Below are 22,303 nucleotides of genomic sequence, written 5' to 3' on the forward strand. Positions count from 1 at the left end.
ACATTTTGTTTTTCCATGCTTGTGTCTATGCGACCTCATATATGCAGTCTCCTGTCAACATTCATGTTCTTTGCATAGGTCTGTAACCATGAGAGAGTAGCTGTAGTCCAGATTTGGGTGTCACTTTGGCCATTTTCTCATTTATGTGTGACTCTGTCTACTTGGACTGCTCCTGGTCTTGAGGACAGGGTAGCAAAATAGCCACCAGTGCTATGCTTAAACTGGTTTAGCCTGGAATTAAAAGGCACATCCAGCCAGAGAAACTGGTCTGCAATTCCTGCTTGTTAAGTAGTTCTGACTGCTTTTGGGGCAGATTTGAAGATTCTGAATATTCATGAGAATGTTTAGGTCAGCATGTCTGCTGGGATCCATATTAAAGCTATAGCTTTAGCAGTCTGGACAGAAAATTGTTTGCCTCTGAATATAGCAGTTTCCAGAGAGAAGGAATAAATGGAAGTGTCACATCTTTCAGTACCTTTCCCTTGAGTATATGCTGTTCCCAGTGCAAGAGGCCTTCTTGCCCAAGCCTTTTAACTATCAGCAGCAAATTTTGATTTTGAGAGAATTGTTGCTCTGAAGCATTACAGGGCACATATTCTTGAATGCATTGATATACGAATCATGTATTGTGCCACTCAAACAAAACCCAACAATGCAACCAAGAAAAAAAACAACAAACAAACAAAACTGAAAATATGTGTAGTGTGACATAATAGCTAGATAGATCTGCAGTTCTGGAAAAACCAAGCAGCACTGGGAAGGGGAGGAAGACACCTTGTACAGGATTGCAGCTGGCAAAAGTAAAAAGTCCCTGAAACCTTGGCTGTCTTTGTACTGAGTCTCCCACGTTGTACAGCTGGACTGCAATACAGTTTTGTGACAGATGATTTAGTCTTCAAGTGGTCTGTGGGAGGGAGAGGTCAGTGTCACCTCCCCCAGGTGGACAGTGCATTACTTGAGAACAGACATATCTATTGAGAGTATGCTCAGTTTTATAACAAAATGGGGAGGGAGTGGAGTACAGAGAGAAGAGAAAGGCAGTTATTACCCAGTATTGCTGTAATCTCCTGATTGTTTGTGACCAGTGAATGGACTGAGCGTATAACACCATTCTCACAGAGAACTGAGTATTCTGCCACCTAACTCTGCTTGGACCATAACATAGCCTGTATGTGAATACTGACTTTACTCTAGGGATGCAAAAGTATAGGCAACTTTTCTGGCAGTGGATCGTCACTTATACTGGGGATAAGGTCTGCTTTTATTAGAGCAGTGCTGTTTTCCCAGTGGGATCTTGTATTCTGGAGAAGACTTAAAGGTCAAGACAAGGAACAGTCTACATGTGCAATGCCACTGTTTCAGACCAGCAAAATCTGTAATGGGAATAACACTTCCTGAATTCAAGAGATGAATAAGGGAAGTAACCTTAAATCTTGAGAAAGGCTGTACATTTTTATTTTTCATTTCTAGTTGCTTACTGTTAATCTTGCTTCATTCCAAACTCAGTATTGTCATGTTTTCAGTAATAAGGGGGAAAAAAAAGGAACACCCAGTCATCTGTTGAAATCCTGATGTTTCAAATCAAAGCTGACAGTGACTGTGTCTGAGGGCTGCATTTTGCTGAGGTGCTCTGCTGTTCTGCACATCATTTTTCCTTTCGGCTCAGTTCTTTACTGCTTAGACACTTCCTGCCATGGCATATAGAGCAGGTCACATTTCTTTAGTAGGTAGAGTCTGAAGGGTTTTAACTTCCTCCTTGTTGAAACTCAGCAACTAGTTAATTGCAAGTTAAAAGGGTACAGAAGTTTTCCAGTGCAAATCTTGTGGTCTGGAATGATTTGCAAGGTAAGCCGTAGCTAATCAACAGCATATCCATTAGCAGCTTTCAGTCACAATACTGTGGTACTATAAAGGTTTGAAAGAAGTGTTTTACTTGAAAGACTGTTTTGATTCTGTACCGAGGAGAAGGTTATGGAAGGTTATTTGGAAATGGGGTAGTTTGGGGAACCTGGACAAAAGGAAAGTCAACAAGAAGCAGATACAGCAGTAGATGAGAAGAAGGAGACTGAGGTCAGGTTATAAGCAGGCTGCCTGAGGTGGTGACTCCTGTGCTGCAGCAGTTGAAGGGAAGATGAATGCAGTGTCCTGTTCGAAGCTTTTTAGCATAATTTCTCTTCTTCCACTTGCAGGATTGATGCATTTAGTGCTCAACAAAAGAAAGAAAGTATGTTGGGAAGTGACTGCAGCTTTGGAGAAGATTGGGACACAGGGAAGTAGGAATTTGGGGAAGACAAAAACTTGCGACATAAAAGATGGTACAGTGGGCCTGAAAGTCTGCTCTATCTATCTACCTACCTACCTGTGTATGGTAAATATTACAGACAGTGAGGCAGGTGGAGAAAACCCAAAAAATGGTGTCCTCTCTTGTATTCAGCACATTGCTGAATATCTTCTCTGGAGCAGAAATAACTTCCTCATATGTCCCACTAGTGTTTTTGTAAAAGTAAAGGCATGACCCTCAGCTGGTAGAAATGATTAAAGGTTTGATCATTTGTTCCTCTTGTGTCATGCTGGCATGGGGTTAAAAAGCTGCAGGGGAGGATTGGCCCTCTGGTGCTCTTCAGTGATGAAAGAAACAGCAGAGGTGGCAGGAGCCTTTCAAATGTGCTTTATTTGGCAAGGTGTTCATGATACTCACCAGAAGGGTAGCCACCAGTTTTACAGAAAATAACCCTGGCACCAGGAGCTGGGCTAAGTGACATAAAGCTAAAAGCTGTGTCCAGCCATCAAGCCACAGGCTCCCCATCTCAGTAACGCCTGGAAATCAGGAAGGAAAATTATTTCATCCAGACACTGAATGTCTCCCTGCTACTACAGAGTGCAATGGCTGTTCAGGAAAAAGTGTATCTTCACCCTTCAAGGTTGCTGTTGTTCTGTCAGTCCACTGAAGGTTTGCAGTGGTGGTACATGCAAGAGTGTGTTAGGGGAGAATACTTGGCTGAAGAGTAAAGCTTTTATTTCTGATGTCTTTGGTTTGGACATAGGAAGACACACTTTGAGAGCTTTTCTAGTTCAAGATTTCTTGATTTATGCAAATATGCACTAAAAAAAGCATGTTTTTTTTACCAGAGACACTGTCATTCCTCCCACAGTTGATTCCTGTACCTGGAGATCTTGTGCAGTGCCTTCCTCTCAGGGGGAATATATCTACAGCTTAAAGTGATACACTTTTCTTTAAGTCTTTGCTAAATGGTTGGCTTAGCTTTTGGGGTGAATAGCTTATTTAAGCAATTGGAGTAGGGCAGCCTCTACGTGTGCTCCAGAAGTAGCAGGTATTTAAGCACACTTTTGAGCTTTGTATTTTTAAGGAATATTTTCTATCCTAACATGAATATATAGATTTATCAGGATTTTGGGGTTTGGTTTGGTTTTGTTTTTCTACAATAAAATTTTGATCATTAGCTGAGAGTATTGAGAAACATTTAATTTTTCAGTCTCTTCCAATTCCTATTAGTGTTATATTACAGTAACGTCCACAGGCTCTCTCTCTTTTTTTTGGGATCCTTCTAAATTATTATATAAATGTAGAAATCACAACGAAGTAAGCTAGATATGACAGCTTCTACAACAAATAGTCTATATGATTGTCCCTTCAAAATGGGGAATTTTGCTCTGCAGTGTAGCTGTGTTGCTTGGGCAGGTTGATGGAACAGAAGTGCCCCAGTGTTGCATGTGCAGCTGTGCTCTTTGTCAGTGTTGATTACAAATGTGGGAAAAGCCTGAAATACCTGCCTCCTCCTTTACATGGGTGACTTTGAGTGTTAGATTTTCAGTTTGTCACTGCCAAGATCTCATCTCCCATGTATGAAACATATATGACTTTTCGCAGTGTTACTTAATCTGAAATATTCCTTTTCAGCTAGCAGTTTGGCAGGGACTTTCCCAGACATGTGGTGTAGCTGAGATGATTCATTGCTTTATGCTTCTCCATTTATAGGGTTGCAAAATTCAATAAAACAGCAGTTCAGCTTTTAATCTGACTCAGTAGTTTGTGGAACAGCAGAACAATCAAGAGTCTTTAAGGCTGTTTGTCTTCTGAAATTAATTGCTTGATTTTTATTATGCACTTACAGGAATTTGTAACTGTCTTGGTGCGAGACCCCAGGATACAGAAAGAAGACTCGTGGCATTCTTACATAGACTATGAGATATTTATTCACGTAAGTATAAAAATATGAGAACAGATTCTTCAGGTTCTTATTGCTGTTTCTGTCCAAGCCACAGTTGTCTTTGGGATATAAATGGAATTTCTGCTTCTTAGATGCTGGAGGCTATTATTCTCTTTTTAACAACTGGGATGCAGTGGAACAGGTAAAGTGGGTTTGCCAATGGCTATTTCATAGGTCTGGCAGAGCTGGCGTGGGTTGAACCTAATGTGTTCACATGTGCATTCCACAGTGCCTTGCAACAGACAATCCTTAGCTTTACTTATCGACTAGAAGACTTAGAGTCAGTGATATCTTGCCGTCGTAGAAGAATGTTGATGTTCAGGTATTCATGGGAAAATAACTTCCTTTTCAAGTAATTATCTGGTTATTTGTACTTTAAATTCTCCTCTGTTCTTTTTGCCAAGTTATTGGTTGCTGCAATGTGGTTGTTTTCAATGTAGTTGTACCTTGACATTCATATTATGCTAATTTAGTGGTGCTTGGATGTGTAAAGTTTGGGTTTGTGATTGTAGTCCACCCTATGTTAATGGGAATGCACTTGGCATTATGGTGCTTTTGTGCCATAAATCTGTCCTATACATAATTTTGTTTTCTTGATTGTTCTTTGGTGGATGACGTATGGAAGGCATTATCCTAATTTGCCAAATCTAGATCCAAGGATTTTAATTGCAGTGTAAAACAAAGGTATTCGAGAACACCAAGTTACATGATTAATGCTTGGCACAAGACCAAAAGCATTTCCTTATTGTGTGGAAGAGTTAAGCAGTTAGTGTATGAGAGCAAGCAGTCAAATGATGACTTATTAAATGTCTGTGTGATAAGTACTTCTCTCCTATGTGGCAATCAGAGTTGTGAAACTTTTAAATTTGCAATGTGCTTCAAGTACCGCTTCCAAAGTAATTACATTTTTCATTTCTGCTAAATAGAAATTCTGTAGATTTGGCAGGGTGAGTGCTGTATTACTGTTTCACAGACATCAGTGCCTCTGAATAAAAGTGTATTAAGGCTTTCTCAATGACTGCTGAGTTGGGGAGATGTTGTTTAGACCCCATGTGTCTCCATTCAACTCCAGCCAGCAACTAAGCACAACACAGCTGCTTGCTCACATCCCCTCTGCCCCACCAGCAAGATGGAGAGAGGAGAACTGGGGGGGTGAAAGATAGAAAACTCATGGGCTGAGATAAGAACAGTTTAATAATTGAGATGTAGTAAAAACATTAATAATAATAATATTAAATAGTAATAATAACAGGAAAATAATAAAGAAAATTTTAAAAATTAAAAAAGAAAAATAGATAAAACTGTAGAAAGACAAGTGATGCAAACGAAAACATATGCTCAGCAGCAGATAAGCAATGCCCAGCCAGTCTCTCAGTGGTTGTCCCCAGCCAGCCTCCACCCTAGTTTGTTGCTGAGCATGATTCCATACAGTATGGAATACCCCTTTGGTCAGTTGGGATCAGCTGTCCCAGCTGTGTTTCCTCCCAGTTTCCCATCACCCCCAGCCTGCTTGCTGGTGGGCTGGGGTGAGGAGCAGAAAAGACCTGCCTCTGTGCAAGCAGTGCTCAGCAGTATCTAAAACATCCCTGTGTGACCAGCACTGTTTTCAGCACAGATCCAAAACACAGCCCCAGCTACTGTGAAGGAAATTAACTCTCCCCCAGTCAAAGCCAGCATACAGTGATGTATCATCCATCACTCGGCATCTCTGAAGCTGTTAAGCATCAACTCACTTTCCTGCCACCTCAATGCAGGGCTTTAGGAGACCAAGTCCCTAGGTCAGCCCTACCATCCAGACTTCTCAGTGCACTCCACGTATTGTGTCTGCCTGGCTTTTAAGCCAGTTAAGTTCCCCTTCTACCCAGCTCTTAGAACATTTGTCTTCTTAAACTGTGTGGTATCCTGGGTGTGCTCCTCTGTTCCAGGAGGCTGACATCTTTGTGCTCTCTACAGTCTGCATCTTGTGGCTGGCTGGACTTACAGCTCCTGGCAGGCAGGAAGGGTGGGCTGGACTGCAGGCAGTTTACTAATGGAGTCCTGTCTGGTATATGGGATTTCATCTAAATGTATGCTCCGTGGGAAAATTTGGCAAAAGTATTTAATTTCCACAAATAGTTTCTCTTTTGATGAATTGGCATTTTCCTAGTGAACTAATAGTGTTCTGTGGGAAAATTTCCAAATGGTGCTACTTGCAGAGAGCAGTCACATTGGTTTCTTTGGTTTGATTTAAGTTGGGACTGCACACTGGAAAAAGTCTATGTACCTGTTTGCAGGATTGTAACTAGAATAGCTAGAATCTTTTTCCCCTGCAAAGATTGGCATTATCTGCTGAAACTTTTTTCTGAGGTGTATTTTTCCTGTTACTGTAAGTTGTACTTTAATTCAAATCTCTTAAAAAGAAAGCAATGAAAAATATTTCCCTGAGAAGCAATAGAAACTGTCACCAGTCCTGCCTGAGGTAAAGCACAGTCCTTAACATAAACTGAATTAATGTCAAGCTTTCCATTGGTGTCTGGGGCATTAGTATAACATTTTGGATATGTTGCTAATACCATGCCTGCGCTTTAGCTTAAGCTGATTTGCAAATTAAATGTTTTTTATTTCCCAACAGACAAACAGTATATGCTTTACAAGGAAAACATCCTGTGTTAGACGACGCTATCGAGAATTTGTTTGGCTCCGACAGAGGCTTCAGAGCAATGCAGTGCTTATGTGAGCAACTTTATATGTGGCTGTTTAATAATCTGTCATGGAGGGAAGGATTGTTTAATCGTAATTCAGAGAAGTACAGAAATCAGATCTTGAAAGTATCCTGTGTTTCTTACTAGCACAGGTTTATTCTGTAGAATGCATTTTATGTGCTTTAAATCCAGAAGAATGTGGTTTGTACTTACAGCATTTTTTTGGTGAATCCCCTTCTAATTTGTAAGAGACTTGATCTGTATTTTCTTTAGCTATGCACGAGTAGCAGAAATAACAATCTAGTGTAGGTGTTTGTACCTCCTCTTTTTCTTCTTCGATAAGTTTAGGTTTTGCAAGCACCATAAGAGACCCAGCCAGACATGGATGCAGACTTAACAACTGGACCAGAAAAATCAGATTAATTTACTTTTCCCCTTTGAGGTGTGTGAGAAGCCCTTCAGTTTCTCAACCTTGTGTTCCCAAATTGATTTCAAGAGCTTCTGAAACATAACCCATAACATGCTTGGCGTTAGCATTTGCTTTCTGCATTTTTCTCTGCTGTTTCACATTTGGTTTTAACTGTGTATTTTTTTCCTGTTTATAAAGACAGCTACCTGAACTGCCATCCAAAACTCCCTTTTTCAATATGAACAATCCTAATCACGTGGACCATCGCCGTCAGGGTCTGCAAGAATTCCTGGAAAAGTGAGTACAGCCTATCCAGAGGTGTTGGAATTTTTATGAGGTCATCAATTTCTGGTTTAAAATAGCTCATCTCTGGTACTTGAGAGCCACCATGTGGTCATCTGTACATGCTACACGTTTAGTTATATTTTTTTACTTGCACTGTCATAATTCATACACGTGACTTCAGCTCTATTGGTTGGTTATAAGGAGGCTTCAGCTGGCTCTCTTCCATTGTGTTTCATTGCACTGATTATAGATAATAGGCTTAAATTTAAATCACTTTGCAATTGCATACTAAGTTTGGGAGATCTTTCACTGTGATGTCTATTTCTAGCTTTCAGTAAGGAGCTGGATATTGTTGTACAAAGAAAGCCCCCCCGTTTATGTTCATGGAAAATCAGTGTCTTTGTGGGCTAAACCCCTGTGAGCCTGGGAGAATTCTCTAGTGAGATCTCCTAACACAGAGCTTCCCTATAATGCAAATTGCTTTGTTTACCAGTCCCACTAGCATAAGCAAGCTCTAGCAGCTGTGACCATTTTCAGTGCAGCTGCAATCTGTATAAAATCATTCATCAGGTTTAGCTAGACCCTGACCTGCATTACAAGGGAGTAGTGTTTGAGTTCCAGTACTGCATCCCTCAATCCCACTGCTATGACCACTTCACCTTCTGCAGAGGCTGAACCCCTGTTGGTGTAATTTTCTGCTTTTTCTCTGCCATTCTTGTCATGCCCTGGCACTGCTGATGTGAGAGCAGGCTGCTCACAGCTGCTGGAGCAGGAGCTGTGTGTGCCTCTGGCTGTCTTTAGCTGCTGCTCAGGGTAAGGGTATGGTGAAACACTGCAAGTAGAGACTATTCATCTTCTTTCCAGTCAGTGTATTATAAGCCTCCCTAATAGACAACAAATCATTGGTCCCGAGGTATATTTGTTAGGCTTAGCAGCTGAAGGCAGGGACAGCTAACTGCTGCAGGAATAATATTCTGCATGCAGTTATATAGGATCTGTGGCCAAAAGGTCAGCCAATAAATACTGGCTGAAGGCATGTGAGACAGGGAAGAGAAAGCAGAAAAGGATTAGAGGGTATTTTTACACCTCAGGAAAGAAAAGCAGTGAAATGGAAGGGCTGTGCTCCTAGAAGCATGTCAGTGATAATATGAAGAGTGTGGTAGCTCAGGTTCCAGTGTCTGAGCAGTTCTGTCTTAGCTGTGCTCCCCCTTGGAGCAGTGCATTTCAAAAAACACTCTCATTTTGAAAGAGGCCAGTCTGGTAACAAGGTATGTCAGCAGCAGGAATGTTTACAACTGCTGTCTGCACTTCAAAAGGCAAAACAGAAAGGTAGATTATCTTAAAAGACATCCTCATGCTCCAATTTTGTGGGTGACCGTAGTTTAAATGAATAATGACAGCAGAAAATGACAGCATGCGGAGCATTTCATCATGCTGCTGTTAGTCCAGGAGTGGGAAAAGAGGAAACTCAATTGTAAGGTAATGATTTAAATGTTGGAACTTGAGTGCAAGAAAAGTGTCAGCTTTCTCTCAGCCCTGGGGAGCAGTTGGAAGGAATTTTCAGAGGTTGTGTTGAGGTGCACTGTGCTGGCACCGTATGTGCTGTACCATTGCCCTCTGCTGGCTGGCTCCGCTGTGCTGCTGCTGCTCCTCACAGCAGGCATCTTCCTATTGGATCAGCTGCCGTGATGCTTTCCCCCACCCCCATTTATGACGCTGAACCAAAGGTTATGATTCTTCTTCTGAAATTGAATTTTGTGGAACTCCCTAATGAGAGTTAGTATAAAATATATGTATACCTATGTATAATATATAGGTATAATGTATGTATGTATGTAAAATATACACATGCATTCTGTATAGATGTATGTTCTATATGTACAGTATGCATATATGTACAATATACATATGTTACACAGATATTACATATAATATACACACTTGAATTTACTGAAGCTCTGGGTCTGGATGCTGCACGTTCTGATACATTAGAAAGGGGGGACCCTAACCCAAAACTGCTAAGCTGAGAGCTCCATTCACCCCAGGAATGACAAGCTCACAATCCTACTCGTGTTTCTTTGTGGCAGTGGGAAGAAATTCAATTCAAACCTGTGTGGATCTGTCTGGGGAGAGGTTCACAGGGAATATTTTTAAATGCCTGCCTGTGATGCAGGAATCCCGGGTGTTAGCAGGATCCAGGACATCTCTGAAGAGGGGGTTTAGATCTTTCAAAGTCTTGGTTTGTGCCCTGTGCTGTGTGACCAGATTGCTGTAGTGCCTGCCTGTGCAGGAGCCATGTGCCTGAGGAGCCAGGATTGAGCAGCTGGAGGCTCTCTGGTGCTCAGCTTCGGGCCCTGGGAGCACTTCCGTATTGCCTGTATGTGGATGGCTAAAGAGCTCTGTTGTCCTCACTTTCCACTCCAGGGTGATTTAGCACAGGGCACAGTGTGTGCTTAGAGCTTTTGTGAAGCCTCTCCGTGCTGAGCACAGTAGCGTAAGAATTAGGCCAACAGCTGGGAAGTTAAGGACTAGACTTTGGTGAAATCTGGGAACAGGTGTCCCATTTTGATTTGGTTTTACTGCACAAATGCAGTGCAAGATCTACTTGTCTTACAGGTTATTATCTCTGAGTGATGAAGAGCTGTAAAGCTCACTTCTTGTCTGGGCATAATTTAATATTTCAAGAGGCCATTTGCATTAACGGAAGTCAGCTAGCCCCTTTTCAATTATGAATTACTTTGTAAGAATAAGGAAAATTATGTGTTTTTCCTACTAAGTATCCTCATGCTTTGAGGATGCCTGTGAATTCACAGAAAAGTTTATTCTTAAACCAGAGGTCAAAATTAAAACATTATCTTATAATTTTAGCTTCTGCAAGATCCTCTTTGCTTTCATCCATTTGTAGCTGTGCAGGTCTAACTTTGGAAATTAGATTACCCTCAGAGAAGATCAAGTGGGTTTGCTCATGAGAAAACAAATTAACAAAGCCATTTTGAATGAAGTTGGGTTCAGTTGATGACTTTTCTTTTTTTACTGAATATAGTCGGATCCCAAAAACTTGCATGATTTACGGAGAAGGATTACTCTTCAATTACTTTTCAGACATGCAGTTTATGATGGAGTGGGAGACACTGTGAATTTTGAGAAACAAAATGCATGGATTCACAGGGAATACAGGGCATCCACAGTGTTGCTGCTGTAGAAGGCCATGTATTGGGCTTGCTGGGTGCCAGGGTGAGGAAGCCACCCAAAATTCATCTGCCTAAGGCAGAGCCATTTTCTGAAGGTGTCAGGCACCTCCTTGCCTTTTCCACTACAGTCCCATGAGCTGCAGCTGGTGCAGGGTCAGAGGTCTCTTCTGGAGGTGTCTCCAGTGGGTGCTGTCTCAGGGATGTGAAAGCGGGAGACTGGCTCCTAAAGGGATGGATGCCAGCTTGCCCCTGCCAGCGGCTCAGGCAGGAGCATTGGCAGGGTGGGGCAGTGGAACCACCTTGGGCAAGTTCCCTCTCTCCAGTGGAGCCTTGCTTCTATTTCCTATCTGGTGAGAGAATAATGTGTAGCAGGCACACGTGGCTTAATCTTCTCCTAACCACACACATTATCACATACCCAACAGTTGCTTCACAGTTGCTTGATATCAGTAACATTTCCTCCCATATAAAAAGTGAATGAGGAAACACAAGTCATTTTTTTTTTAAAGAGGAAACTGGGGCTTTGTTTGGTGTGGGCTGGGGATGAGAGGCTGGATGCTCAGTAGAGGGCACCACAGCACAGGCTGTCATCCGTCTCTCAGCTCCTTGGGTTTTTCCCTTGCTCTCGTGAGCTGATATAAATGGGCAGAGTAAATTTGTCGAAAACAAAATCGGAGTGTTAACCTTCCACACACATTCAAGTATGCATCTGTCATTGTATTAGGTTACAGTAGATACAGGAAATCTTTAGTTAGGATTAAGTTGTACTGTTCAGCCATATGTTGTTTTTCTCCAGCAGAACAGTGTATAATATACATAATAAAATCATGGTGAAGAAAACCAGATTTTGGACCTTGTCCAAATAACAAAAAACACACGCTTTTTTCTTTTGTAAATATTTTTGCCATAACACAGGAAAAGAGAAATATTCCTCACATAGTATTCAGCATTTCCTAAAAAATGACATTATTTCTTCTGCTTGTGATGTTTTTCAGTCTTGCTTCTTTAAAGGTCTAGAGATCACGAGCATTTACTGAAAGCTTACAAACAAAGATTCACATGGCTGTGAATAAAAAATTACTTTATTATCTCTAATTCTAATGTAGAGCCTTATCTTGCAGCCCCCTTAATCACATAAGTAGTCATTATGCATGTGAGCAGTCTGGCCAAGAGGAGTGAAATCTCTGACAAGTAATGACTACTGATGGGATCAAGACTTGCAGGGTTTACCCTTTCGTTCTTCTTGCAGGCGTGCATAGAAGGTCTGTTGTTCTCTTCAGTGTGCCCAGTCAGTTTATAGGAATGATTACCATGAGCCGTGACTCTCCCGGTAGCGCTGATTTCCGTCACTGTGAGCACAGCCCTGCCTGGCACTGGCTGCAGGGAAAGTGCAGAAGCAGCGCTGGGAGCGCTGCCTGCTGTGCCGCGACTGCGCACGTGTCCAGCCTCCGTGAAGACACCCGAGCATTGATGTTGTGATGCTCCTCCCTTCCTCCTGCCTTTTTAATTTGTTAGCTGGTGGTTTGTAATTTTCATTTTTTAAGTCCTTGAAGCCAAGTCTACTTTTTAAATGTCAAGCCCTTCACACAGTGAGCCCCCAGGACAGCAAAATCCCTCAGAAAGCAACTGCTATAGCAGCACTAAATACTACTGGTACCATCTGGTGACAAATGTGTGGGTATTCCCTTGAAGAAAGAGTATTTTGAACGGAAAAGCATAACACTTACGGGTGTTTTACACACATTTATTTTACATTTTGATTGCTTGAAGCTTGCAATTAAAAAGCAGTCTAACCTGTTGGTTCAGAGGGGGTGGGAAAAGCAGCAGTTATTTTTTTAATTAAGAGAAAACAGAAATTCTTTGAGGGTACACCCAGGTAAAAGGTATTTGTATATCTGCTTTCAGGATGGTTTTAAATGACTTGCAAAATGCATTGGGTATTTCAATGTGAACACATAGTGAACACACACATGTACATATATGAGTGTGGGTGTGATTAGCTTTATGAACATCTTTCCATTTCTGCACCTTGGTTTCTCTTCACTCCCTTCACCTCCAGATGGCACTATGAAGCAGAAAAGAAAATTACTGTGAAATAATGAGTCCAATGTAAAGTAAAATTGGAAATTGAATTATAGCTGCAGAAAAAGGACAGTAGCCTTGAGGTCCTGATCAGTCTGTACTCTTATCACTTTTGTTTGCTGTTCCATGTGTTAGGTTACTGCCGAGTTAATAACAGTGCTTTAGCAGTTCAAGGCTTAGCAGAATTGTACTGGACATGAAATAAAGCTAAAATGAATTTGTGTCCAATATCATTGACATTAGTGCTCATTACTTCTCTGGTGTAATGCCTCAAACCATCTAAAATCAATTTTAAAGATTACCCGTTATTTTATAAAGAAAATAAAATACATTTCAAACAGCAACAGAGCTGTAAGTGTAGTGTAATCTCATGAACACTTAGTTACTCGTGTTTTCACTGGTTGGCAGGAAACTTCTGAAGGTACAGCAAGAGGAAAATCTGTGAAACTAAATGCCATTCAAAGAATTTAATGACTTGGCTTTTTGCTGTGTTACTTGGCATTAGACACGCAAATGTTAGAATTGCAGAAATGTGCATCTCCTCACTGTGCCTGGGAAAAACAGTAACTGTAGTTACTCTACAGGAAACTCAGGCACATTATTTTTCTTTTGGTTTTCTTCTTTTTGTTTTTAGTTTGGTTTTTTTTTTTTTTTTTTTTTTTTTTTTTTTTTTTAAGAGAAGTAGAATATTTACTCTCCCGATTGAATAAACTATAAAAGTGGATTTATTGTTCGGAATGATACCTCTACTTTTTGTTGCAATGTTTGTCTTTGTTTGGAATGTGCGTTTTGATCAAGAGTCAAGGCTGAAATCCTCTTTTAGTGGCTGCTGAATGATGGCTTTTCAAACTGTAATCATGAAGCTGCTGCTGTCAAGGTGTGTGGACCTGTAAATTCTGTTTTGAATCAATTTTACACAGCCTTTGCTGGATTTTAGACTACAAAGAAGTTTTTCTGTCTATTAATACATTACCCACACTGATTTTACAGATGTCTATTTGCTATTAAAATTGTGAGAATTCGGATTGGATTAAAAAGGCTTTCTCTGTGTGTGAAAGTGTGCTTGTTTTGAACTTCAGCAAAATCTGGTCTTTCTGAGACTCAATTTCTCCCACACAGCTGGTAGATCATTAGGGTCGTTGGAGACATTTCCTCATTGGAAGGTGTCAGAGTTGGAGTTATTTGGTTGAGACTGCGTGTTCACCTAGGCAAGTGAAATGTGCATGCACACAAGTATCTCGTGGTTTCATGTAGATATCTCGTACTACTTATTTTAATTTGACAGATTTTTATGGGCTTGAATGAAGCCAGAAATCCTTTTGTGTGTTTATTAAATGTTATTGTAATCTTGGCCGCTTTAGAGAACAGTTTTCAGAACGTATTTGTGTTTAAAACGTTACAGTCCAAACACACCATTAATCTTATTCAAGAGAAGGAACTAATCAGTTACACTTTTCATTTTAGTCAGAGTACCTTTAAAATGCAATATTTCTTCCTGCTCTTACTAGTTCTTACATTAATGTCATCTCTTGTTTCCTGTTGCACAGCAATGACTTTTTTGGTAAAAACTGTAGCCTAAATGGGTATAAATAGGTAAGTATTGAGTCTGAGTAGCTTTGAGAAGTTTAAAGATATTTTAATAATTTTCTGTGGAGCATTCTTTGGTGTGGTCATAGCCTCTGATGTCTTTATTACAATACACACAAATTGAAGAAGTTTCTTGTTAATCATTCTAGGATTTGTATAGTAAAGAATTCCTTCTTTAAAGAAATGTTGAAGAAAAGTTGTGTATCTTTTCTTTAAAAATAGAGACAATGATCCTCAATTCTCAGGCCTTGGAAAAGTCTCTCTACAACTTTCTGTGTTAATGGAATGTTTTGTATTTTCTTTACTTTCATGTGTTTTAAGTAAATACTCTTTGCTAAATTTATTTGGAGGCTTAATTTAAAATATATATGAACCAAATTTTAAAACCTATTTTTGAAAATAATAGCTGGAATTAAATAAAATTTAAGAGTCCCTGAAAAGCATCTGCAAGTAAATTAAAACCAGTGCAACAGTGTAAATAATTTTGGCTAGTGTTGGCTCAGTTGCTAACAGGTATTCCAAAGTCCTAATGTTGCACATGTATGAAGTTTGTTCTGCCTACACACTCTTACACACTTCTTCACTCCACCAAACAAATCGGTGACTCGTAATTTTTATAAAAGCTTGGCTATTTAAAAAAAGAGAGAGACCAAATTTTTGTAAGAGTATATGCCTCTAACTGCCTAAAAATCATTAATTGATCCATGTGGTAATAGCAGATGGTTAAATGGAAGAAATGTCCTTGAAGTTATTCTAATAGCAGATGTGCCTAACTATTAGCTTCATGTTTTTACTCACCTAAAATTCCAAATAATGTAATAAGAAAGTAACACGCACCTAATCATTTTAATATGTTCATTGCCTTCTGTTACTCATTTAGGATTCATCTGAAAACTTTAAAAGCGGGACATCATTTAGAATTTGTTCTGGGAAAACACTTTAGAATATATGCTTATATATGTGTGTGTGTGTGTGTGTGCAGGTTATATATAAACATTTGCCTTTTTTTCCTTATCCAGGATCCTACAAGATGCATTATTGCTGTCAGATAGTAGGCTTCACCTCTTCCTACAGACTCAGCTAAGCCCAGAAGACATGGAGGCCTGTGTCTCTGGACAGACCAAATTCTCTGTTGCTGATGCGATTCTCAGTTTCGCCTCTCTGAACAGACGTTTCCCTATAGAAGATGAAGAGGAAAAAAAAGGAAAAAACGATGCAGACTCTGATTCAGAGAGGTGATTTCTGTATATCCTTACTTTCTGAGATTATATATCCATACATACACGCGCACATGCTTCACTTTTTTGTTGATGTAATACTAAGATAATGAAAAAATTAATTGACTGAGATTTTATTGAGCTGTGACAGCTCATCATAGAAGTCTTCACACACACCTCCACACTGAATTAATGAATGCAGTAGAAATTCAATTATCTGCATTCTGATTATGTGAATTTCATTTAGTCAGACTTGAATTATTCGCGTTTAAATTATCTTGCTAAAAAAATATCCAACTGCACTCCAAATGGCTAATTAAAAGTCCAAATTTCCTGTCTCTCTTTGTGACTGGAGATAATTAAAGTTCTCCTCTGTTACTCAGGCTTTGAGTGTGTTGTGAAAACCAATTTCCTCCTTTTATTTTTTTTTTTCCTCCCCCCTCTCCCCTTTTCTGCAGTTCATCCTCCGGGCTCGGACCTAGTGATGACAGCATTTCATGTGGATGTAAAGCAAGCCCAGCTTCTGAAGAATCATGAAAAATCATTCCTGTATTGCACCCTTAAGGACAGTACAGAGCAGTTTCTGCTTTGTTTACTGGTTATATGTACCATACAAGCAGGGCTGTCTGGTAACGTGTACCTAAAAGACCCATTGTTAATGCAACCATGTGTCCTTACAAAATACTCAAAACAGACCTTGATACTATCTTTTTGGTGATTTTTTGTTCATGTATCTTGGTGTAGGTCTACATGCCACCTATTTATGTTTTTGTGACTATAAAAATCTCAGTATTGGGTAAGTCATGCTCTTCTGACATATGTGGCAGTTTAAATAATTCCTTCAGTGAGTGCATGTCTTGGATTTGAAAAATAAAGATAACTTAATTCCTCACCTTAAAAGTTGGTATATATCATATCAAACATATTCAAAGCATCTTTTAGTCATTTGCATCAGAGAAGTTTCATCTTTAGAAGTCATTTGACATTGGTGATGAAATTACACACCCCACCAAGGTACTCACTTTTTAAAGTAGCTCAGCAACATCAGCAAAACAACATTCGTACAAACTATATGCTGCTGACAATTTGAGATATAAATACATCTTCCTCTGGTCCTTCTGTAATGTTTATGGAAAGACTGGTTTTATCATGCGTAAGTACTGAAGGCAAAAATTCTTGAGCATGGTTGCTTAGAAGTTTAGAAATATAAATAAAAATTACATCATTTCTAGGCTTGCTGGAGATTCTCAGCTCCCAGGGAACTATGGACACTCATTCCCAGTGAAAATCCTGGATGAGGTCCATCCAAACCAATGGCTGAATTTTGCACTGACCTCGCTAGGGCCAGGATTTCACCCAACATGTTTAACTTTCGGTATCTATGTTTGAAGGTGCTGGTAGAGGTGTTTTAGTTCAGCAGCTGAAGTGGGGAGTGTCCCCCTCTGTGAGATGATGATAATCACACAGCTGGAACACCCTGCATGGATGTGGCCCTCTCCACTCTCCATGTGCAACAGGAGCTGCTGATTTCATTGTGGCTGTAGTCACCACGTTGGAATATTGGCTTTTTTTCACAAACAGAAGGCAGGCTTGAACACAATTCTTAACCACCAACACTTATTTTGATTAAGCGTCAGTTTTGCTCTTTATTGTTCACAGCAGCTGTGTAGTGTCTTGTCCCAGATCCTGTCAAAGGAGTATGTTTCACTGTGGTGTTGTATTTATATTTGACATTTAACTGCTATTAAAAAGAGCTAGGGGGTCTGATCACCCTAGCAAAGCTCCCTTTAACTTCAGTGCAGTAGCTACGAGCCTAGAAATGGATGTAAATACGTGCCCCTTTTTTTTTGGTTTTTGTTTTTGAATTTTTTTTTCCTTTTCTTTTTAAAGAAAACTGTGGTTACTTTCAATGAAGGGGCATTTTAAACCTGTGAATTACAGAAACAATAGATTATTAAATAGACAGCTAGTAAGGGGTAGCATAAACATGTGTGGACATGTTTTTTTTTTTCTTTTAAAGCATCCAGCTGGGAATCTGTGTAATTTTAGAAACAGGTTTTAGTAGCCTGAGAATAACATCTCTTAGGTAACTACTTTAAGCCACTGTATTTTGTTGATGGTAGCACTTTGTGAGATAAATATGTTTGTTTCTTTTTGCTTGGTCTTACTGAATTGCACAAATGTATCTACTCACCATCTCAGCTTCTATGTGAGTTAGCAGCAATGCTATTTTTAATGTAGAAGTGGTAACTTAAAGCAACAAGTTATCACTAAAAGCAGCTTAAAAATAGCTGTTACTGCCAGTCAGAGATTTTGATTACTTGATTTTTTTTTTTTTATTATTAAGATGGCACATTTAAAAAAATTGTTTAGTAAATTTATTTAAAAGGTGGGAAGGATTTAAAAAGAAAACCTGGAATAATGTTGAGAAGAATATTACCATTTTTATTTAAGACAATGTAGGTTTTTCTTTTATTTCAAAAGTTTGAGCTAAATTCTTGAAGCAGTTTATAGTTCTGGCTTACTAACACGTCCTCAGTACCTGGCAAAAATTACAGAAACACAAGGTTTGGAGAGCCTTTGTGGGTAATTGTGTTTTTTAATTCTAGGAGCTTATCAGTATGCCAGCGAGTATTTTCCAGATGAAGATGTTTCTGAAATAAATATTTGTTTTCTAATAGCCCTCTTGTTATTCTCTTATTTTGTCATTCTGTTAAAAAAAATCTAAGACTACTATAACTTTCTTCTCAGCTTTGACAGAAATTTGTTCAAATATTTATCTTTTGAATATTGTTTGTGTAGCTGGTGTTACTAGAATTTTACTTCATAATGGGGGAGGGAAAGTACTCCATGCTCTCTAGTATGTCTCCTTTATATATCAACTGTATATAATCACATATAAAGGCTTTAAGGCATTTTGTTTCATTGGAACATTAAATGTAACTTTTACAAATGTAAATGTTAAAAAATAATTTTAATGTCTTTTTTTACTTTAATGATTTGGTAATTTTTCAGCACTATGACACACAGTTTGATCAGTTGTCACTGGTACTTTGATTCTCATTTTTTAGTTTTGAACAATGCTGACATTTCCTGCTTGCTTTTTTTTTTTTAAACAGGATAATACCTAATTTATAAATTAGAAGTAGTAATCAGATTACATTATACCTAATTGCTATAATTCTGCATTCAAAAGCTTTTTTTCCTCTTTTGCTTATAGCTTTACATCCTCATTTTTATGATGATTTCTTAAAAGCTTTTAAGTAATTAAATAAAACAAGTTACTACTTTCTAGCTCATGTTTAAACCTGACAGTGAGGTTTCCTTTATTTCAATATCAATATCCTAATCACTTTATGACTTACCATGTGTAATTTAATCTTCAGTTATTTTTGTAATGTGTGTATATATACATAAATATATGTATACATATATATATATGGTATATATATATGTGTGGATATATATACACATTGTGTATACACACACACACCCTGTTGTGTTTGGGTTTTCACTTCTTTATATTTTCTACAAAAAGAATAGCAAAGAAACTCCACAAAGATGGTGTATTTGGAGTGAAAATCGTTGTTTACATCGCAGTGTATTTCTATAAGCATGGAGGGAAATTTACATTCTAAATCCCACACTGTAGAACTGTGCAAACTTCAGTGTCCGCGTATTTTTTTGACAGCTGACATACTGAATTTGTTTTCCTGATTAATATTTAAGTTTTATATAATTACAATGAATTATTAAAACAAAAAATGTTTGTGACTTGCTCTGTTATACACGGTATGGATAAGAAGAATAAACCTTGTATGGTCCTATGTCGTTTCCCTGTAATTGCAGGACTAGGCTCAGGGCTAAGGACCGGGGGCTTTACTTTTCTTCCCTAGCTTTTACCAGGTGGCAAAAATGTAAATAATAATTTCCAGTCTCAGGTTGGTTCTTTTCAGGAAAGGCCTAAACGCTTTAGGAAATTATTACACAATTACTCTCCGCTTCGCTGTTCAAAATGCACCATAACGGGTCAAGTCGCTTCTTTGCCTCCTTGGAAATGAACTCAAGTGGCCTTGTAAAACAGAAATCGAGCGGTGGCCTTCGGGCTCGCTTTTGGCGAGCGGGGCGCCCGTGTTCGCTCCGCGGCCGCGGCCGTGGGTGCGTGTGCGCCCGCCGCAGCTGTCGGCGGCCCGCGGGGCTCCGCCGCCGCTACGAGCGGCGAGCGGGCGGGAGGACTTCAAAAAGGGGGAGAGGGGGGAAAATACCAAAACAACCAACGGGAGGGAAAGGGAAAAGGACGGCAGCATCCCAGATCGCGCTCCCCGCTGCGCCCGGCCCGGCCCGGCCCTTCCTCGCGCGCCGCCCTGCCTTGCCCCGGGGCCGCGGAGCGGAGCGGGCCGAGCCTTACCTGGCGCCGCCGCGCTCTCCGCCCCGCTCCGCCCCGCGCCCGCTGCTCAGCGAGCGGGGCCGCCCAGCCTTCATCCGGTAACTCGTGGCAACCGCAGCCCCTGGCAACGGCGGAGGGGGAGCCGGGGCGGGGGCGGCCGCCCGCGCTGCCGCAGCGCTCCCTGCCTCTCTCCCTCCCTCCCTGCCTCCTTCCATCCATCCCTCCCTCCCTGCCTGCCTCCTTCCCTGCCGCCCCCGCGGAAGGAGGGGCCGCGCCCGCGCCGCTCCGCGCTCGCCGCCGGGCGCCAGGGGCCGCTGTGCGCCAGCGGGAGGCGCCGCCGGGCGGGGCCGCCGGGAGCGCGCTCCGCGTGCGCGGCGCGCGGCGGGGGCGGCCCAGCGTTTTTGGGTCATTTCTGGGTTTTCCTGCTCCCCACCGGCTCCCCCCATCCCTGAGCTCGTCCCGCAGCCGCGCAGCTCCTCAGCCGGCGAAACAGGGAGGCGCCCACCGCGCCGGGGATGGGCGCAGCCGGTATAGCGGGGGCATCACCTGCCGCCCCACGGGACAGCCCCCGCCGCCCCCCGAGCACCGAGCCGCACGGCTCCGCCGTATTTTGAAAGCACTCGTTACTACTGATCAATTAATTTATTTATATTTTTGTACAAAGGCAGTTAGGGCCCCGCGCAGAGCCCAGGTGTGGCATTTGCCGGCGCGGGTGGCAGGCAGGCTGCTGTTAAATGGAGGCCTCTCTGCGGAACAGCGAGAGCCAAAAGGCCTTGTGTCACCCAGTTATGTAAGACACAATCTCGCCTGAAAATGCACAATGAATCGGGAAGGATTTATGTAATTAATTGACCAGTCTTAACCTGTTATCGTGATGTAAGGAATTTGGAACTCATTAATTTGGGCCCTGACAGATTTCATATTAGAGCTGGCAAATATGGATTGAGCCTCTTATTCTTGTAGCAGCTGGAATTTCCATGACAGTGAGGATTAGTGAAGAAGACCTATTGCTCAAGTCAAACTGCCTCTTTTGTAATCAGCAGCCCTGCTCTGCATTAAAGGGGTAATGGGAAAGAGGAAAAAAAATACAGAGAGAAAAAAAAGGAGAAATGTATTCATGGATGGAGCAGAGCAAGGGAGGGAGAAGAGGGATGTATCCTGGACAGCACAGGCACCAGAGTGGGCTTTTCCCAGCTTTTCCCGTGGCAATGGAAACGCTACAAAGGCAGCCCTGGGGTGGTGGAAAGGGAAAGTGCCTGGAAGACTGGTCTGCGCTGTCACCATGGGCCTTGCTGCCTCTGGGGCCGACCTTCAGAGGGACCCCCCAGGAGCCAGTGTCAGAGGCTCTGGGAACAGGGTCTGGGTTGCCAAGAGCTGGAGGAATTTAGGAAAAGAAGGGTTTGGTTCATGATCCTGGGGAAGGCAGGACTGGGAGGTACCTGTAACGACAGGTACTGTGACACCCTCACAGCCTGGATGTGACACCCTCCCTCATGGGGAAAAGGATGTCTAAGGGGGTGGGAGATCCAAGGACAAGGACATGGCTGCTCCATGCAGCCATGGCGAGGGTGACTGCACATTATATGCCTCAAGTTCCCCAGTACAAAGACAATAAACAGAAAAGTCCCTTTGTCTGCTGCTTTGTGACAACCTCTCAGTTCAGTTTTTCGTGGTGCCTGGCTGGGGAGTGCCCTCATCCCATTATCATTTCTTGGCATTGATGTGGTAGTAATAACATTGCGTGCAGTCTGTATGGAAACAGTCTAGGGGCTTATATTTTCTCTCCTGGCAACCTGTTAATGACTGCCCTGGTAGTGAATACAGTTGTTAGCAATGACATTAAAAGGTTTTCATGAGGCCTCATATTTCTACATGCTAAGTGTTTACCTGCTCTTGTGATAAATGGCATGCAGAAATGGAGGAGTGTTTTTCCTTTTCTCATTTTTTCCTTGCTTTATGCCATTTGGCGCTTGAACATTTCCTCTTCACAATTGCTTAGATCCACCATTTGCTGCTGTGAGGAGAAGGGAAAAGTCATAAAACGTGTATGGACAGTAAAACCACAATTGTTTGCAAAGACTGTAAAGTCAAATGCAGATTAAAAAAAACCCCACAGCTAATAAGGAGTATGTGGCTTTTATCCTCTGGACATCTTTGACCATATACATGTTGGCCTTGATGTCCATCATTGTGTAGGAATAATTTATGACACCTGGCACTAAAATGTATTCAGTC

The 22,303-nt window shown here is 41.1% G+C and overlaps 1 protein-coding gene across 5 annotated transcripts in view; it reads left to right on the top strand.

Moving 5' to 3' along the window:
• Nucleotides 1-18,643, top strand: part of SNX10 (sorting nexin 10) — a 35,444-nt gene extending 16,801 nt beyond the window's left edge. For 2 of the 5 annotated variants that reach the window (XM_041466359.1, XM_041466360.1), the window contains exons 3-7: nt 4,134-4,220; nt 6,841-6,941; nt 7,518-7,616; nt 15,484-15,699; nt 16,140-18,643. In XM_041466359.1, the coding sequence (XP_041322293.1) occupies nt 4,134-4,220; nt 6,841-6,941; nt 7,518-7,616; nt 15,484-15,699; nt 16,140-16,218 (582 nt within the window). In that variant the 3' untranslated portion in view covers nt 16,219-18,643. Of the gene's footprint in view, nt 1-2,189; nt 2,369-4,133; nt 4,221-6,840; nt 6,942-7,517; nt 7,617-15,483; nt 15,700-16,139 lie in introns of those variants that run through there. The other 3 variants (XM_041466357.1, XM_041466358.1, XM_041466361.1) reach the window with 3 other exon arrangements.
• Nucleotides 18,644-22,303: the final 3,660 nt, after the last annotated feature.

This window comes from Pyrgilauda ruficollis, unplaced genomic scaffold (assembly GCF_017590135.1).
Source record: "Pyrgilauda ruficollis isolate IOZ18807 unplaced genomic scaffold, ASM1759013v1 scaffold2, whole genome shotgun sequence".
Lineage (NCBI taxonomy): Eukaryota > Metazoa > Chordata > Aves > Passeriformes > Passeridae > Pyrgilauda > Pyrgilauda ruficollis.